General features: G+C 38.9%; 1 protein-coding gene across 2 annotated transcripts in view; it reads left to right on the top strand.

The window, feature by feature from the left end:
* The window catches only part of CRB1 (crumbs cell polarity complex component 1), a 101944-nt gene that overhangs the window by 68120 nt on the left and 15553 nt on the right, over positions 1-18271 (top strand). For both annotated transcript variants that reach the window (XM_072042143.1, XM_027463097.3), the window contains exons 8-11: positions 202-367; positions 3381-4287; positions 5143-5271; positions 8310-8436. In XM_072042143.1, coding sequence (XP_071898244.1) covers positions 202-367; positions 3381-4287; positions 5143-5271; positions 8310-8436 — 1329 coding nt within the window. The remainder of the gene's footprint in view (positions 1-201; positions 368-3380; positions 4288-5142; positions 5272-8309; positions 8437-18271) is intronic.

Below are 18271 nucleotides of genomic sequence, written 5' to 3'. Positions count from 1 at the left end.
CTATTGGCATAGTAGAGAATGAAAATATTTTAAGGTTACAATACTGTTGTTCACCAATTAATTACTCTATGCAGTCTTAGCACTGGTCTTTGCTTTCCACCTGAAATAAACAGAATTATCCTTCTTGCCAAACAGTCCCATATCCTTAGAGTTGTGAGTCCACCAAGATTTACTCAGGTTGTCTCTTCTCTTTCCCCATAGTCCAACCCTTGCCATAACGGTGGTGTATGCTATTCACTCTGGGATGACTTCACTTGCACATGTCCCCCTAATACAGCAGGGAAAGCATGCGAGGAAGTTAAGTGGTGTGAGCTTGGGCCCTGTCCTCAAGAAGCACAATGCCAGCTGGTGCACCAAGGATTTGAATGTAGGTACATTTCAGTTATTCCTGTCATCTCTTGAGGTTAGAAACAATTGAAATTGTCATCAACATTTCCATAAAACTCAATATTCACTTTTTTCAAGGTTCATTTAAATGCTATTTCTATATTATAATAATAATCATGTTAATTGTAAGTAGAGTCAAGTTAATTGGAAAATTCTGCCCTTCCAAACACAGGCATTTTCAGACAGACCCCATGACACAGACACTGATGTTTGCACGACCTTCACATTTGACTTTTTCAACATAACTTGTCAAGGTTGCAGAATAGATCACTACACCACCAGAGTGCAAGTGTACCCCACATCCCTGTACTGCAAAGAGATAAGAGGATATCTAGTGTTGGATTAACCTTAGGATGTTCTCTATCCTCTTGAAAACACAAGCTACATGACATACTTTGTATCACTTGATTATTCTTTAATGTTAAAGAAAGATGATAAAGAAATGTTTGAAGGAAGTCACCCTAATGTCAGCAGTACAGCTATTAAACCAGTATCTTTGTAAGAAGCACTTGCATTACGGGCAATATATTAATTTGAAAAGTAATGGCCATTGGCTGTCTTAAGAACATTAGCCACCCTGAATGCCTTCATTCGCCACCTTGAACTGAAGCAGAATTTAAAAGGCAAGGAAGGATTAGGAAGAAATATTTTGTCCTTTTTTCCTTTTTAAATTTATATATATATATATAATTATTATAATATATAATAATATTATATATATATATTATTTTTTTTTACTATTAAAGGAAGTCTTAATGATGCTGTGAAGGAAGATAAATACACAAAGTCTGATGGAAGCTGTTAAAATGTCTGACATTCTTCATGTCATGACTCTTAGGAATGAGAAGGTTGGTCAGCAAAAGATTTATACCATAGACAATTAAGAAGCAGATCAGTATCATGCTATTTTCATTGAGATTGTTAGAATCAGCACTGCATCACTTGTTAAAATTAACAGCTGAAATTAAAATAATTACTGAAATTAAAATAATGGCACCTTCTATAACAGACATATTTAATGACAACATCAAATATGATCAAATATGTTCTCTCATAAAATTCACTATTGCATTTTAATAAAACATGAACTCCAACTATGAAAAAAAAAAAAAAAAGAGAGAAGCTAGACAGAAGAAGCTGAAGTGGGGAGCATCAAGTAACCACAAAACCTTATGCCCAGTGGCACAACTAAGAGTAAAAGCACATCCAGATGCCTAGCTGTGGTCAGGATTTAAAAGGATTTCAGCAGGAGTATTTTAGCTTTTAAGCTTAAAAACAGCTAAAACAGCTTTGTGAAATGTTTAAAATAATTTTTGAAAAGCTCTGAGTTTCATTTTTGGTATGGTTTCCTTAGGGGAAACCTCTCTTGTGAGAAAGACTGCATTAGTATTGGGATAGACAGTCACTGAGCAGTACAATAATTCACAGTGCTTATTGCCTGCATCGTTGGGAGGTTTCAGGTAAATTGCTTTAGCATTTACTCTGCAGTGAATGGCAAGTTCTCATCTGCTGCTGCTCCCCAGCCATAATCTTGCACCGGGGTTCCCCGGGGTTCTTTTTCCTGAGATTTACTGAGCCCAGAGAAAGCTCAGAATTCCACCTTACCTCAGTGCTGGGATCTTGCAGAGCTAAATTTGTCTTAAGTACAAGCAGAAGACATTCCTCCTGTCTTTCCTCCCTGTCTATAATCCTCATAAATCTCAGAATGTGCAAATTTACAGTCCACTGAGTTAGTGCATTTTAGTAGAAACCATGTTAATGAAAGATGTCAAATACCTTTGTGAAGACGTCCATAAAACTGCCATAATGCTGCCCATCAATTTTCACTCACAGCAGCATAAACCGAGTCCTCTGCTGCCCTCCCAGTCCCGCCAGCGCAGGCTCAGTGCCGGCAGCGAGGCTGCGGCAGCCTGCACGCAGCGGGAGAAGCTGGCTTTAAGCACAACAGGCACGACTTCCCACATCGATTTTGAAGTGGCTTTTTGCCAACTGACTTCAATGAGAGTCATCCTTTTTGCATCAGTGAGAGTAGATTGGGATCCAACCAAATACTTTCTAAAACCTCTTAATGCCTTATCTAAGAAAAGAGGCATTGAGAACAAAGGTTCACCCAGTGCTGGTCCCTCATGGGGAAAAACTAGTTGCTGATGCATAGGGAACGAATACAGACAAACACGTCTCCTTTGGAAAAACTCTCTCAGCCTCAGGTCTGAGCTGTATACAGTCATGGTCAACTCCTCTGCCTAAGGAAGAACAAGAGATAACACCAACGAAGCAGAGAAGTGCAAGGAAATGGTACCTATCATTTCCTACCTATTGACTACAAATGTGAATACAGGAACTGATATTGTAGATGAGTACTACAATGAGAAGAGATACCTAATAGCTAAATACTTTTTCAATCTTAATATACTCATGCAACTAACATAATCATTTAACCTCTTCCCAAAATACCATTTAAAATAATATCAGTATGGTTACATCTGTCAGATTTGGCTATGTCCATAAAAGCCTATAAAAAGCTATTGAGCCCCATCAGCCTTGCTGACCTGGTCTTTTGCTATTATTTCTTTGCTAAGTGCCCAAGATGGGCTCCCCTCATAAGAAGAAGCAGGGCCCGACTAGTACCTATGGTTATGTACTTCCATAGGTTCTTTTACTACCGATACTTCTGATTTACATTACAGTAAATGGGGCCAGTCCCCCTTCTCAAGTCACAGAGAAAATGCACTCAAAGCTCCAGAAATAGAGCTTCAGGTGACACAAAGCCACGCAACTCCCATGGCACCAGGGACACTGGTGCTGGCACTGCCCTGTAACTTCTGTAGCTATAAGAGGCAAGCAAGGATCACTGAAACACTGGTGGAATTTGGTTGTTTTTCAGCAGATACAAAAGGAATTCAATGACAGGGAGCATGGGGGCACTGAAGAGATAATGTCCACACATATTGTTTTAAAGCTGGCCTGGTTTTTCAATTATTATCTTTGCACAGGTCTTGCTAACGCAGTGTTTAGCGGCCGAAGCAGCGCGATATTTTACAGAAGCAATGGAAAAATCAGCAGAGACCTCACCAATATCATATTTGGCTTTCGAACTAGGGACACAGATGTGATACTGCTGTATGCAGAGAAGGAGCCAGAGTTTGTTACCATCAGTATTCACCACTCCAAACTACTCTTCCAGCTGCAAAGCGGCAACAGCTTTTATAAGCTGACCCTCGCTAGTTCACTGCCCGTGAGCGATGGGAAGTGGCATCAGGTGACGGTCTCTATGGTGGAGCCCCTGTCCCAGTTTTCGAGGTGGCACATTGATATAGATGACAAGAAAGACACTGCAACCAGCGCAACTGCCACAGGAAGCCTCAACTTTTTAAGAGAAGAGACTGACATCTATGTGGCTGACAAGGCTTTTGACAGTCTGGATGGCCTGCGAGGATGTATGAGCACCATAGAAATCAGTGGCATTTATCTCTCCTACTTCGAAAATGCTGCTGTCCACACTAAAAAACCTCAGGAGGAACAATTTCTCAAAATATCTGCAAACCCTACTCTTACTGGCTGTTTGCAGGTGGATGCCTGCAGCTCAGATCCCTGTATGCACGAGGGGACATGCGAAGACTTCTACACCTCCTACCGCTGCGTGTGTGCCCAGGGATGGACCGGCACTCACTGCGAGACCAACATCGATGAATGTTTTTCCAACCCCTGCGTTCATGGAAACTGCACGGACAGGATTGCCTCTTACGAGTGCGTTTGTGAACCTGGCTACACAGGGTTAAACTGCGAAGAGGACATAGACAACTGCCGTGGCCACCAGTGTGCTAACGGGGCCACTTGCATAGATGGGGTTAATGGATACTCGTGCCTGTGTGCTAGCAACTTCACCGGAAAACTTTGCAGGTAATATGAACTAGGAAGGTCCAAATGATTTTTTATGTTGTCATCTGAGGGATTACTACACCACTGATGCTCCCATTTCAATGCACATCAAATACAGACTTGTATTTTATACTATGCATCAATTTACATATTAATTGTGGCTGCAGAATTGATATATAAAGAACCTGCAGTACAGAAAGCTTTAGAGATCAGTTAGACGTGGATCAGTTGGAAGGTGCCTTATATTGGCCCAATATGCTCTATCTTGTATGTTAGATCCCTCTTTTGAGTTCTTCTAAGATATCTGGGTGTCACACAGACCCAAGCCACTAACCCAGGCAGAGCACTGCCCCTTTTTTTGTTTTTCCTAAAAAGCGATGAATCATTAACTTGCCAGAAAATCCTTGAGGAGGCAAACCCCAATTCAGGCAGTTAAGTATGAGTAACACACACACACTATGTGAGCCTCAGGCTCCAGCTCTTGCTGTCCATCCACGGACATCCAGCACTGCTCCCACCCCAGCCTCACAGCACAGGCAGCGGCCAGCCCCCAGCACTGGCCTGTGACCACACAGCCGTGGGGTTTCCTTGCCAGGGGGAGAACCAAGGAGGCACCAGGTGTGTGCAGCTCCACAGCTGGGTGGTCACCCCATTTGCATTGGGCAGTATTTGCCAGCAGGAGCACTGTGCCTTCTGTTTGGAGACTCATGGTGCTAGGTTCTGCATGCAGACAACAAATCTGCAAGGCAGATCTCAATATTTTCCACTAAAGCAATGGCCTAGACTCAAAGAAGAAGGTGAGCACAAGCACAAGACATCCAGAAGTGGACAAGGAATGAGCAAATAACAACTGCCATTGCTTTCTTATTTATCTAGGTACAGAAAATTACCGCATACAGTTTGTGGGAATGAAGACAAAAATCTTACCTGTTTCAATTACGGCAACTGTACTGATCTCAGCGGTGAGCTGGCGTGTGTGTGCCTGCCGGGATTTGCTGGAGAACGGTGAGATGCTTCACTGTGTGGAGCAATTCCTCCAAAAGCTGTTCCAGAAGGGTCTAGAGTGTACCATCTACTGGGGAATCACCCTCCTGCAGAAATACAGACAAAGTTGGTTTTCAAATGCAGCAGTTCCTTGCTGCAGTGCCTTTGAGGTCCCCAAAGTATAGCACCGAGACAAGAATCACAAATTAATGCAGGGAGGGTTATTCTAATACAGCACCACCAATTCCAGGACAAGCCATTATTCCTTAGCTGGCATCTTACACTTTCTTCCACGTGCCTGTTCTTTGGATTCCATGACAATTTGTATATGGCAAAGAAGAATATTATCTTTTCATGTATGGACACACATATCCTGCTCATATATAAAAATCAGCTACAGAATAGTGATACAAGAATATGCAAAGCTGTTTGTTTTTCACACATATCCACTGTGAATATACAATCTATTCTACAGGGATGGCATGACATGACATACTTGCTGGTATAGCGGCTTTTCTATTTTATTTTTATTTTTTATTTTTTACTGAATGCCAAAATACAAAAACAGGATTATTATTTAAAAGTCAAGCTGAGAAGTACTTTTTACATCTTATAGTGTAGTCTGAAGCAGAGAGGCCATCATCCTTTCCCACAGCAAAATTTGTGTCATATAGCAGATTGCCACAATTCACTCTTAACCCCTTGTTTGTTGTCTACAAAAGGTTTGGGAATAAGGAAGCTTGATGGCCTCAGTGCATCAGGTGCTGTAAAAACATAGAAGGACATTGTCCCAGTCATAATATAGCCTGAGGTAACAGCACCTTTCTGGGTAGTAAGAAAGGGAATGCAGAACAGAAACAGAAAATGAATGGCTTTCACTCTTAGTGAAATTAGCATTACATTTTAGTACAACATCCAAAGCTTCAATAGCACCAAGCTATGCTGGCTCTGAAAGCACAAAGCAATTTTCAACAAAAGGTTTTAATTCTCTCAAAACTTATTAATCCATGGACTTTGTGGAAACAGTACAGTAAGCCATAAAGGATGGATGAAATGAAAGTTTCCACCCACTCAGTGCTCTGTGTGGTTGTCAGACACATCTGTGCTGTACTGTTTAACTCAGCCAGAAGGTCTGTGTGCCATGCCACAACAGTTAAAAAAAGGTTAAAAAATAAAATAATAGTAAAAACAAAATAAATAAAAGCATATTCTCAGGCAATTCTTTGGTGTGTATTTTTCTCAGGACTTTGAGGTAGAGAGAAAGTGTTTTTTCCTTCTTCCTTTCCCTGCCAGACAACGTGCTAACTACAGCTTTGGGAATGAGCCTTGCTTACATCCATCCCACTGGCTGGCAATAATCTCTATTTTATAGTTCCCATGATCCTCATATTGAGCAGCAGCCTTGTACCAAGCACACTGCACTATAACTGACTATCACAGCGAGGCATTCTTCTCCAATGTCTAAAATCGACTATTTGTCCTCTTTACCTCCAGGCTGCTGCACCATAAACCAGAAGTATTTCTGCATTTGCAGAAGTTAGTACACCAAATGAGAAAATTTCACCTCAAACACAAGACTTCTTTTTTTCAGAACAACTTCAAATACGTCAGTTAATAAGAAAATTCAAAGCATAACCCTTTGGTATATTTATTGATTAGACTGGTAAAGCAGGCATATTCCTTTAAAGACAATATTTCATCCCTAAGAAAGCCACTGATGTACAATATAGAGAAAACATTGTCTTTCCATGTCAATCGATTGGGGATCACAAGTTAAAAAAAAAAAAAAAAAAAAAAGAATAAACTTGATACTATATGGAAAGGGAAACGTGAAAAGATTACTCTTCATTAAGGGAGATATTGCTGTCTCTTGAAAACAGTTTATTCCTTGAATCCAGGCCAGGATTATCAAAATTATCTAATTACCTACTTCACATCTTCCAGAAATTCAGTTGAATTCAGGCATCTCATGCCCTGGACTATTTTGTTTTCTAGTCGTTTTTCAGTTTTGCATAGGTTAATTTCATAGCCATACAATTTTTACATATTGAATTAATACTTTAATTTCAGCTTTTTAAAGAATGTGAATGTAATTTGTCATTGGAAGAAGTGGTGGAAACTTTTTCATGTATTAACTAAGAAAACGAGCTAAGCACACTTAATATAAAGAACAGCTCTTCTCTAATGTAACACAGTTTATTGGGTGGTTATAAATATGACTGAACAAAGCAATTCCTTATAATTTCATGCATTCTACTTCAAGGGTGAACATAACTCTTTATCTGGAAAAAATAGGAGTGACCATTAGCATTATTTTAAGAAAATGAGGTAGGGAATTAAGGGGGAAGCTTTGCCAGAGCAGAAAGGCACCAACTCATTACTTGTTTCCAAAAAGTCTCACACATTTTTCATTAATGTTCAATTAGTTGCTTTAAGAAATTAAGAGCTCGGGTTTCCTTTCTCATCAAAATTAACTCAAAAGCATGCAATGATACCTATTTAAGCTTCTAAAACATTACTCTGCATCACCTTTTCCTACCATTTTCGATGCCCATGTCCTCAGAGAGACTGGGTAGGAGATTGCGCCGGGCATCTAATGGCATTTTTAATTGAGAAAAAAAAAAAGCAAGTGAGTATTCCCAGAGGCACTCTGTTGTGAAAAAAAATATGCATGAGTTCGACGTGGGTCCAAATTACTGATAAGGAAAACGTGCCCTCATCTCGCAGTAAGAATGAGAATGGACAAGCAAGCTTTTAGCAGGGCTGTGCTGGATCCAGCTCTAAAATCACACCGCAACGTACATTTCATGTTGCTAAGCACCATTAACCAGGAAATACTCCACAGAAAAGACATTTCCAGCTTATCTGTGTTTTAATATAACGCAGGAAGTTCAAGATTTAAGCATGGCTAATAATAAGACCATAAACACATGTGGAAGTATACTATGTATTTCAAAAAGAGCACCCTCCCACCAAAAAGCATCTGAATTAAAAATGTGCCAGTTTTATGCATTTTGTACGTGATTTCAGAGGATCACTGTTTCCTCTCTTACCTCTAGGTGTGAAAAGGACATTGATGAGTGCAGTTCTGACCCGTGCCTGAACGGGGGCCTCTGCCAGAATTTGCTCAACAAATTTCACTGCCTCTGCGACGTGAACTACGCTGGGGACCGCTGTGAGATCGATGTAAGCGACCTCTCCTTTTTTGTCTCTTTACTGTTGTGGCAGAATCTCTTTCAGCTTCTCTCCTACCTTATTCTGCGAATGGATGATGATCCAGCAGTCGAGTGGGGTGACCAGGAAGACTATTAGCAGCCTTTTAACTCTTGGTTTAGTGCAACAGAAGATGCCTTTTCCAAACAGCTTAGCAAAGCAATGCAAGCATCTGAATTTTAAAAATCATTTTATATTTTTTGAACTTACATGAAGTGTTCAGTCTTATACAATTATTCTTCAACTTTGGTTGCAACGTGGAAACAAACCTCTTAGGTAACATCGTGTTCCTTTTAATATAATCTAACAAAGTGAATGATGAGAACTTTGTGGTGCAAATGCTCAGGACCAAGTTCTTGCCTATTTCATGAACCACTTTGAATCCATGTTAGTGCTTTCACTTTGTTTTAGATCAAATGCTAGCAGATCTTAAAAAGTGTCTCATCCCACCTCCACCCAAGCATTTCACCATGTGCGCACTGCCAGCATGAGCAGTGGGGCACACCAAGAAGCAATGCACACTAAAGGGAGCTGTAAGATACAATGATGGTGGCATTCAGGCTCCTGCTGCAATGGGTGGCAAAGATCCATTGCCTTCAGTGAGGTTAATTTTACCATAAAAATCTTGCTGACGCCACTATCTCAGCATCACATACCATGCTCACTGCTGTTTCTTTGACAGTTTAGTCTCCTACCTGTGAAATCATCTATAGGATTTTTGGATAATTAGATACTGGTTTGGATTAGCAGTTGGCAACACACTGAGCCCACTTGTACATCCATTTGGATTAGTGCAATCCTGCACTGGTAACTCTAATCCTGCACCTCTGTTCCAGTAGCCTCTACACCTCCAATGCATTATACTGAGATAAGCTGCAGCTGTATCAATCTTCATTTAGATTCTTCTTTCAAGAAAAAATTAGTAAATACATTAGGTTTTAAAATCATTTGCCTTTTTTTTTCCAAAGACTTCTACAACTTTAACTAAATCTATGTAATCCATTAGTAGATATGAGTGTCATCAGACAAAAAATCATTCTTTTATTCCTTCTGAGGAAGAAATCAGGGTAGTACAGTTGATCAGTTGTACATGGTTCTTTAAATAATGAATATTAGGGACATGAATATTATGAATACTGAGAGGTTTAGCAAAAATATGTAAAAAATGTAAAATACCTGAATCTGTAGATGCCTTTGGGAGAGTAGACACTACTGACATATATTGTTACATGTAAAAACAGCAGTAAAAAGTGAGTTTTTTCATTTTCTAAACAATGCTTTAACGCAAAAGCCATTCATGAACTGTGCAAACATTTCTTCAGGCATTTACGACCACGTCATATTTGTATAGGTTCTGTGCCTGTTTTAGTCATTTAAAATAGTGTCCTTGAGTGATGATGGCAGGTAGCAGAGTTACAGAAAGAACTAACTAATGCTATACAATGAGATTTTATGACTCCAGAGAGTCCTAAATGAGATATTGAGGTTCCTGTTTTGCCACAGCAGGATACAGCAGAAATTACTGCCTGAGAATCAAGTCTCTGCCTTTTATCTCCCACTTTTCAGAAGTGTCCCCAAATTTGTTATTTTTTCTGAATGCCGTTCAAAGCATAATTTCAGCAACAATAGTATTATTGAAAATATGACTCATATTTTCAGAAAAAACAAAAACAAACACACATTCCTTTACACTTTGGTGGAAAATACCATGATTCATCCCTGTGATGTCACATATCCCTGTATCAAGCACCTGCCTTAGCATGAAAACTTAAGCACAATACATTTACTTATAACAATTGTATTACACAAGGATAACTTCTTTGTTATCTATATCTCACAGAAAATTGGTTGGCGTAATTTTATTTTTGATCTCTTGTGGAAAAAAAAAAAAATATTATGCAGCTAAAAGTTCCTTTCCTCTTCGTAAGCAAGCAATAAATACATGATGGGAATGTATTTTCCATCCCTGGGGATGAAATTAATGTGTCAGAGTCAAAAACAGAACTGTTTTCTATCAGTTGTAGGGCTTAGTTACCTTTCTCGGTGGGAATGATTTGTAAAATTTTGAAAAATGTAACACAGGCAAAGACAACAAACCAAAACCAAACTGTACTTTGGATTTTTTTTTTTTCTTCAATGAAAATACAATTTTGAATAACTGTTTTGTTTTGTTTTTGGTTGTTTGTTTATTTTTTCCCCACTCTGGGGAAAAAAAAAAAAAAAAAAAAAAAAAAAAGTAGTATGATTGATCTTACAATTTCAGAGGAAAATATATACATTTTTTAAAATAAAATCAATACTTCAGTGTAACATGTTTGCATTTTGGTTTAAAATACCAAGGTAAAACAAAACAAAACGAAAGCATTCCCATTGTTCTGAGTTAAAACAAAACAATGCAGTATTGGTGATAGGAGGATGGTTGGACTAGATGATCTTGTAGGTCCTTACCAACCTTGTGTTTTTGATTCTATGAATGTATTATGCTAGAAATTTTACTGCAGACCATAGTTTTCATTTCATCCTGGCTTAAAATGTTTCTTGGTATAGTATTGAAACAAAAAACTTAGACGGCATCAGAAATAATTTGAAATTAAAGCTATCATATCTTTTTCAAATACTAAATAAAAGCAAGGAAATCTGAATTCTGAAAATTCTTATGATGAAAATGATGCTTATAACCAAAGGTTTCCAAACCAATTTAAAAAAAAATAAATCTAAATTAAAAAAAATCACAATAAAATTTTTGGTTTTATCTCAAATCCCACATAAATAAATTGAGATGTTATGTGCTTTACATAGCATGGATAACCTACAGTTAGTAAAAATTTAATCCTGGTAGTAACATTGAAGAAATCTAGAAACCAGTACGTGTATTAATATTATGTCTGACATACCACAGCTGTAAGCACAGTATGCAAACCAACAAATGTATCTGTATAGAAATTCCAAAACTATCGTCAACACTAGAAGTTTGATGTGAGAGTATATCCAGTATTACATACAGGCTTTATATGGATTTAAAGGAATATGGAAGTTACTCATCTAGAATATACTACCTGCGGAGCAGCAGTTCAGTCTCTGTCTGCGTACACACCGCGAAAGTGTTCTCCATTCCTGCACTCGAATTCTTTCCTTCCTCTCATGCCTTGTCATCACGAAGCATCTCTCGACTTCAGCTACGCTGCTCTTTTCCTCTCTGTACTTCTGTATGCTCTACTACATTGTACATGTGTGCAGGACTTTCCTACCTTTGTGCACAAAATAAACCCTGTGTCTTTGTTTCTCTGTCTGCTCCTCATTTTCTGCTATCGGCTCTGTCCATTTGCATCAGGTGTGCCATGCTTTGCCCGCCAGCAGTGGTTCCATCTCCCAGTTGCTCTCAGGAGTCCTGGCAGCACCCAGGGCAGTCCCTGTCCTGGGCAGCCCCCGGTGCCTTGTGTAGCACAGCTGAAAAACCGATCAGCCCCAGACCAACAGCTCAGAGAGGAAGGGCTTATGAAGGGCCCACATGGCTCAAAGAAGCTTTTACCACTTGGTTCCTCCCTTCAATACTTACAAAAAAAGTCAATACTTACCAAACCGTTGGGTGTTAGGAGGTGTCTGTTAGCATTTCGACAGGTCAGCCCTTCCCTTTGAGTTGTCACAGCCTGTAGGCTGGGTCTCCCCCGTGCACAGATCTCCAGTGGAGAACAGACTTCACAGGTCTAGTATAAAAGGTTAAGGGAAAAAAAAAATAAATAATAATAATAATAATAAAAAAAAGTCCAGATTAATTAAAATAACGTTATCAACAATATTATTTAAATGAAAGGTAAGTTTAGGCCATTTTAAAGGAAAGTTTTAGAAACAAACATGAAAAAATAGTTGGATGAATAAGGATGCTAAGCACTAGTTTTTGTATGATTTTTGGATGATAGCTCCTACTTCTGAACCTTAAAATCCAGGTTCCGAGGGACCTTCCTCTGGAACTGCTGTAATGCAATTCAGACTCTGTCTATCACAGTTTTAGCTGCAAAGAGCCCATGTGTTTGTGAATTTGAAAGTATCCTCAATGCCGAATGTTATTTGAATTTTCTTAATCTCAGTTCATTTAATATTTAAGAAACTAGATCCCATAATCAGTTGACTAAATGCATGTGACTACAGTATGTCGGTGAAACTAAAAATGGCAAAAAATCTGCTTCAGACTCATAGCGATTAAATCAAGTTTCTTTTTCTTCATTGCAAATATTTTTCCTGGCCTAACACCCAAAGGTTCAGCTGGGAGGGCACTTTATATGTATTTCAGCTTTTAGCACTTGAACTGGAATTTTTATAACTTGATTTAGTGATTTTCTCTAAAAATGGCAAAACCTTTGTTTGCAATGAAAAATTCTACACAATTTCTACCTCAAAAACTGCAAGCTATACAGTAGCCTAAAAAAATAGCCACAAAAACAAACAAACAAAAAACCTCCAAAACCTCCAGCAAGTGTTCAGTCTGTGATACTTGGACAACTATTACCTGAAGAACACCTCCAGAGAATTAAAAAAAAAAAAAAAAAAAAAAAAGCAGAATTTGGTTGTTCCTTTTACTTTGTGTTTCAAGAGTGCCCTGAGGCCCCATTAGGCTCCAGAGCCCACTCTGCCCGTGCTGTGCATAGCAAAAAGAAAACGTGGTCCCCACGCTGACTGGCGAACAGCTCAGGCTGTGCTTTGAAATGGTTTCTTGAGCGTTATCATCTGCTACACCTTCGGGACAGCACTTCCTCACAAAGCATACTCTCTCCTATTGTACGCGTGAATATACATGAAACTTGAAAGTGGTGGTGGATTTCACGTCCCAGAATTAAAGTTCTGCTTAAGGTAGCTACTGCTGTGCTCTGATGTGCACGGCTGTTGCTTTCATACCTGCTTCCAGCTGGTACCATTCGATCCTCCTGGGCACAAGGACAAGCATCATGCACTGGAGGTTACGATTCACATTTAGTGTCATTAAAAATACACCGATAAGCATGTAAGATTTGTTCAATATTGAATCTAAATTCAGTAAAACTCTCCCAGGCTTCCATAGCACAGGCACACGGAATTTTGATTGAATATGCACTACAGCGATTAGCTAATGTATTCATTAACTGCAAGGGTTAGTAATATGAACGTAGCAAATGATACTTAATTACAATAATTAATGCCTGGTGATTCATGAATAATGCATTCCCTGACTATTTACATATTCATACTTTTGAAGCTATTAATGCATAATGATCATTCAACTAGAAGATGTGGACAACAGGAATGTAACGATGACACCCAGTCTCACCACAGCTTTACCTGTTTGTCTTGTTCTTATATACATCTGTCTTGCTAGTAGACAAAAAGATGGAAAGCGTTTTCTTTTCAAGAACTATAGAGCAATACAGTTACAAATACAGCCATGCTGGTTGCTTTTCACATTGCATCAGTTCTGAGCCAGTATTTTCATCAGTTTATGTCCTGAGGTTACAAAAATGTAGAAGAATTTTATATACTTTGAAACAAGACAAACAAACAAAATATTTCACCTTCTCTTTCCAGCAGAGAACTTTTCAAATTTTAGGAGATGAAGTGCGAGAGAAGTATTTATGTTCTGCTTCTTCAAATCTGAGAAACAGAAACAAAAAATCCCAAAGGAGAAATGTACACATTTGTGTAAAAGTATTTGGTGAAAGAACTTTTTTCTCCTTGTGATCATTTTAGGTTTGATCCTGTCCTGGAATTTCTTTCCTACTGCAGATGTTTAGGGCATTTCCATACTTAGAGTTTGTTCATTTGTGAAACAAGGATAGTGATACTGTCAACACCTTTAATCTGAACAAATGATTCTGCTGTAGATGTCTCTCATTTATGCTCCAACACACCGATTTCAGACTCTGTGATACAAGACAAGCTGATAGGCCTTCCTAACTGGAAGAAAGTCCAAAGAGCCACAGAAAGTCAGAAACAGAACACAGATTTATTTTTTTTTTAAACATACTGAAATACGATTATTTTAAGGCAATGTAATCATTTTTCTTCTTAGCCTAAGTTTAAATGCTCAGTGTTGGCAACGCTAAGAGAGCAATATTCAGCAGCCAGCCCCAGGAGTGTGGTAAAATGACAAAGTAAAGCTGGGTAAGTCAACCAAAACTGAGAAGTGCTACTGCCCTGATTTAAGACAAACCTGCTGTTCCTCCTCAGCACCTGCTGCAGAGCTGGGTGTGCCCTGGCTCACCAAAAAGCTCATCCCAGCTGTTGTACCCCACAGGGAGCAAACAGAGGGCCTTGCTGTACATGCAGCTCAGCTCCAGGCTCCAGTGAGGTGGAGCAAGACAATGGAGCGTTGGGCTGAGTGCTTAGCAAATGAGCATGTGTTTCTGCTGTGCTTTTTGTCTTCTCTGGTGCTCTTGCAGCCTATTGAGAAAGGCTAATACATACAGTAAAATGTTTCCAGAATAAGTACTAATTTTCTGGACATCACATTATATGTAGCTAACTCACCACATTTGAGGTCTTTACCTCCCAATAAAATAATCTCATGAAATTGGAGATGCCTAAGACCGCTCTTGTTTACATGGCCCCAAGTCCTACTGAAGCCAGTGGTACTTGAGGACCAAAGCACTGAGGACTGAACCCTTGTTCAAAATGGATGCTCTCATCCTCCGACGACCACAGCAGCACATCCAGCCCCTGGCACACTCCTGCTCTCTGTCTGTCCAAGCTGGGAGCAAACCACGGGGTAGGAGAACAGCCAGGGAGCAGAATTTCCCTCTTACCGGTCAGCTTTCCTGATGCTCCTCAGCTCTGGACTGGAGGCTGCTGGTTCCATCAGGCGGTGGCTGCAGGCACGAGGGGCCTTCCCCAGTACTGTGGGGTTACTCCCTGCAGTGCCTCACTTACAGAAAAGCCCCAGCATGCCAGCTCTTTGGAGAAAAACACAGGCAGTACAGGTAAACTCATTGCAGTCTGATGACAGGTTATTGAAATAATATTAGTTTGTGACAGAAGTAAGCTTTTCATATTTCTATTAGCCTAGCAGGGTCAGTGCAACTGAGCGGGGAAAAAGCTGGAATTTATTTGTTTTCATGTCATTCGCATGGCTGTAGATCACCCATCGTGGCAGACTCTTTACCGTTGATGGTATGAGCGGAGAGAGCCCAGCTTTATTCCTGTGCCAGGTCAAATGCGCAGTAAGAAGAAACATCTTTAGATTTGTAAAATGAGCAGTTCTGCTCTGGAAGTCATTGCAAATGTCACAATGCTGTTTTTACAATTGTTTCTCAGAGCAGAACAGCCCCTTAATATCCTTTGCTATTTTTCTATTAGTCTGTATTCAAAACACGGGATTTAACTAAATTTTCTAAAAGGATATTGCAAGAAACATATTTAATATGTGTCATAACATAAGGTACAAAAACATTAGGATGCAAAGACAGTAAGGTTATCTGATGCATCATAGCTGGAAAAGACAAGAGAGCTCCTCATAAGGCCAGCATTACTGCACGCATCACTGAAAAGCAGTTGAATATTTAATGTGCATGGTAAATATAAGCAGAAAAGGGAGCCCAGATGACATATGACAGCATAACACTCTGCAGTATAGGAGGAATCAGCTCAAGTAGGGTATTCACATAACACATTTAGTATTCAGACTAACACATTTTGTCTGTACACCATCCTTACGTTGCAATGGCATTGTTTTCCTTTTTCTCACCTTCTGATGTTTTCCCTGTAGACTCACATTCACATCACATGGGCATTTACTTCAGTCATTGCTCACTTTATAACACATTCGTGCACTCCATGCCTGCATTGTTCAGATACTAAATTTTACGTGTTTTTTCTCATGTGGTTCATGAGAATTAATGTTCTTTTTTTCTTTTATCTATTTCTTCTGGCTTCCAATAATGAAGCAGGCTTAGTAACAAGGGTATACTGGAAGTGATTTTAAAACAATTAACTCAAATATAAAAACAGATTTTTTAATTATTTTATTTTTTTAAAAAGCAGGAACAAATACCCCAAGAGCAGGTAGTAGTCACCTATGGGCTATTTTACACAATAAGATGCTTTATATTGCTAGGCAAATTGGCCAAACACTGACTGAAATCAGACCATAAATCTGTTTTAATTCCATGAATCCCAAAGTAGCACAGTTGACCAGAAGTTTTTAAAGAAGAGAAAAATCCATCCTCACCTTCAAGCTGAAAAATATAGCCTGACTTTTCCCTGAATGCTTATGAAATGAAAAAGAAAATAACTAAAATTAACAGAATTGAAACGTGTGCAAGGAACTACATGAAATTTATTACTGGATTACAAGTTGACTTCAGAGGAAGTATGTTCACCACTGTTACAATTAGAAAGACCAGAAGATACCTGCATCTAAGATATATTTATATATAAAGGATGCCAGCTAAAGAACAAATAGGGACATTTTTCATGTACAACACATTAAATGTTTTAGAAAATCTATCCCCTTTTGTTCAGGTTTCTAAATGGGAACCATGGTCCTCAGCTTCAACCACTACTTTATTTAGACAGTGGTAGTCCTGTAGTCATCGATACTATCTATATGCTAGCTCAGAATAAAAAATACTTTTGGTAGAATAGTTTTAATGCCTCAGAAACTAATCATATGCTTATAATTACTATCAAAAGGTCTAGAAATTATGATGCTTCCAGATAGAGCAGGGGTGGCATATTCATCTGCCCATGTATCTCTCGGTGCACTGTCTGTGGAGTATATTCTTGTGCAGAGTACTTTTCAGTTCTTGTTATGAAACTCCATTCCTAATAGTGTCTGAAAATATATTTGCACACTTTACTAGGCTTCTAGAATATATGTCCACTAAAAAGCAATAAAACAAATCCTTGTTCTCAAGGACTTGAAAAATATTTGGTTTTCAAATGATCAGAAACACTTATCTGCTTTGATCCAGAGTCACTTACATAAGAGGCAGAGCTTGTTACTTAAATATCTGAGATTCTTTGTACCAAACTGTACAGCAAAAACAGCAGTCCTCAAATTTATTGAAACATTATTTGGTAAAATAGATTATTCTCAAGAACACCAATGTGATATTGCTGTAATTCAGTGCAAAGAACAGAAGACTCAGCAACTGTGTCCTTTACAAACCTTCGTAATTATTTAGCTGAAGCAGATTTTTCACTGCTGCAGACAGCTTTGGTTATTGGTAGACCCTGTGAAATGCTACAGTAGGGATATTGGAGATTCTCAAGCATGTAAGCAGTTTGGAGTCTACTGTAGCTATACATAAAATGAAAATATAAACTAACCGTTATTTGTATAACCTGCTATGAAGCAATACTCTCTGAAATGGTGAACTTCTCTACATGGAAATAGCATTAAAATATTTCCATTCAGTACCCAGCTACCTCCAGTCCTCTGGAGAAATATTCAGGCCTGATGCACTTGCTGGCCAGAGCACATCTAGCCTGGACCCAGCACCCCGAAACTACATATTTCAGCTTGAAAACGTTTTGAGTTGAAAATCCCTAGCTCATGATAATGTTTTTCATCCTCTCCCCAAATCACTGATGAAAAAAAAAAAAAAAGACACAGAAGTATTCTTCCAAAAGAAAATGCTAACGTATGACACTTCTGCCAAAATTATATAACTCACTTGATTTCACAGCTCACGGGTATCTCCGATTCTGATGACTGTGGCATTCTCATAGATGAAGGAATTTAAGTGACCTGAGTTCTCCATACAGATATATTTCAACCCATGGCCCACATGGTTCTTGTTTGCCTTGTCCTGTTGGCCATGGTTCTCCACATTCAGCCCTT

This window comes from Anas platyrhynchos, chromosome 8, assembly GCF_047663525.1.
Source record: "Anas platyrhynchos isolate ZD024472 breed Pekin duck chromosome 8, IASCAAS_PekinDuck_T2T, whole genome shotgun sequence".
NCBI classification, from domain to species: Eukaryota; Metazoa; Chordata; class Aves; order Anseriformes; family Anatidae; genus Anas; species Anas platyrhynchos.
This window is presented reverse-complemented; position numbering and strand designations above follow the sequence as displayed.